We start from the raw sequence: 2,239 nt of genomic DNA on the forward strand, positions 1-2,239 counted from the left end.
CGCTTGTCTCGCGCTCCGCCGGCCCCTGCCCTCTCGGGGTGGCGCTGAGCAGGAGCGCTGCGGGGCTCGTCACTGCGCCGTGACCGGCCCCTCGGTACCGGTCTCGTTACGTGCTCGCTCTTCGCCGTGCGCTTGGGCTGCGCACACTTGCCGTCTTTCTCCCGGTAACGTGGCATCTCGCCGGTTTTGGTGGCGCCGTACGGCGTCACCGTGTAAAGCTGCAGCTCTTGTGCCGCGGGGCGTTAGCCTCAGTCCCAGGCTGAAACGGGACTGGGAATAACCGTCTGACGGGGCATCCTGGGAGACGCTTCCCACTGCAGATCCACTGAAGTGGTTTACAGGGAAAGGCAGAGTCTGGAAGTGCAGGGCCATACGTGAAGCTTTTTTCATACTTTCTCAGCCGTAGCCCAGTTTCTGCTGCTTTTTTATTATTTGTAGGAAGTTCCACACGCGTTTCCTCAAAGTACATCGTATTGCCTAGGCGTTTGCTGCAGGGACATTACAGAGTCTTTAGAAAACAGAACGAAGAAGCTTTTAATAAGCCGTGAGGCGGGGATGGGGAGAAGAGGGAAGAAAAGCCAAACAGACGCTAATCTTCCTAAATTGCACGGTGTGCTGGTATTGAACAGAATCGGAAACCTTGTAGTTAGTGAATGGGAGAAAATGGGAACATGTAAGGGACTGTTAAACTTGGTTTTGAGTAAAGCCAGTGACTGAAAACGCTGATGTTTATGAAAGTTCTGAATGAACTGGCATGTTTCACAACACCCAGAAGCTGTGAAATGTATCATTTAGTAATAGCACATACTCCATGTTTCTAAATAAAACCTTTGCAAGTTGAGTGCTGAGAAGAAAGTAAAAATACACGTGTAGCTGTCTTTATATTTTGATTTTCAAAGTTTCTGTCAGCTTTTATTTTGCAACAGCTCACGGTTCTACAATCATTCACCTGCTGGGGGCATTAGTGTAATTCTGAGAACCTGATTTTCAACTTGGCTTGGTTGAACGGAACCACATCTATTCCCGCAGACAGAATTCAGGGTGAAGGAAGTACCATCTCACATTCTACCCTGATAAGAGAGTTGTTAGCTCAGCTGCTTTGTAAACATAGAGGTGTGTTAGTGCAACACCATCATTGCTTTATGACAGAATTAGTAGGAGCAAGTTTGAATACAATGTTGTGAAGACATGAATTGAAAGTATCTTCAGTTTTAACAAAAAGGGACGTTTGAAATTCTGTGACTTAAAATAGCTGCAGACTAACCCTGTAAGTAGCTTACTGAGCTTGAGTTTTGAAGTGGAGGAAAATCACTATAATTTGCTATTTCTATAAATAAAACCGTATCTAGTAAACTACATCCAATTAGCTGACATGTTTTTCCTGATAATTTTTTTTTTCCTCCCTGCTGGTAGACTATTTTAAGAAATTCAGTCACTAACAGACTATTGGTTCTTTTTCAGCCTATATGGAATATCTGATTTGCATTCTTTAAATTGTCTTGGAGAAAGTTAGACATAGAAGTTTAGAGGAAAATGAAGCATTTGTGATTTCAGTTTATTGCCAGACAGGAAATTAAAAATTGGATAGTCTGTAGGAAGAAGCATTGAACATGACAAGGATCTGACTCTTGTTCTCTTCGCAGTATAGCCCAGACAACGTGGCTGGAGCTGATGGAGACATTGACCCCACTGAAGTCACCTTTCCGGGATGTTCTTGTCTTACCAGCTCCTGTGCGGTTCACACGTGCTCGTGTCTTTGCCGTGGCGAAAATTACACCAGTTTGTGCATAAAGCCCACAGACGAAGAGGAGGAGTACGCCAGGCCCGTTTTTGAATGCAATGCCCTGTGCCAGTGTGGTGAATCCTGTCAAAACAGGGTTGTTCAGAGGGGTTTGCAGTTCAGACTTGAGGTGTTCAAGACTGAGAAGAAAGGGTGGGGTCTTCGCACTCTGGAATTTGTGGCTAAAGGAAGATTTGTTTGTGAGTATGCTGGTGAAGTTTTAGGCTTTAATGAGGCACGTAGAAGAATTCATGCCCAGACATCAAAGGATTCAAACTATATTATAGCGGTGAGGGAGCACCTCCACAGCGGTCAAGTAATGGAGACATTTGTTGACCCTACGTACATCGGTAACGTAGGCAGATTCCTGAATCATTCCTGTGAACCAAATTTATTTATGGTGCCGGTTCGAGTTGACTCAATGGTGCCTAAACTAGCACTTTTTGCAGCCACTGATAT

General features: G+C 45.0%; 1 protein-coding gene across 1 annotated transcript in view; it reads left to right on the forward strand.

Moving 5' to 3' along the window:
• Positions 1-555: 555 nt before the first annotated feature.
• Positions 556-2,239, forward strand: part of LOC104512428 (histone-lysine N-methyltransferase SETMAR) — a 1,870-nt gene continuing 186 nt past the window's right edge. The window contains 3 exon segments of the mRNA XM_010155398.1: positions 556-618; positions 1,644-2,235; positions 2,238-2,239. The exon segment at positions 2,238-2,239 is cut by the window's right edge and continues 186 nt beyond it. Of these exon segments, the coding sequence (XP_010153700.1) occupies positions 556-618; positions 1,644-2,235; positions 2,238-2,239 (657 nt within the window).

This window comes from Eurypyga helias, unplaced genomic scaffold (genome assembly GCF_000690775.1).
Source record: "Eurypyga helias isolate BGI_N326 unplaced genomic scaffold, ASM69077v1 scaffold27337, whole genome shotgun sequence".
NCBI classification, from domain to species: domain Eukaryota; kingdom Metazoa; phylum Chordata; class Aves; order Eurypygiformes; family Eurypygidae; genus Eurypyga; species Eurypyga helias.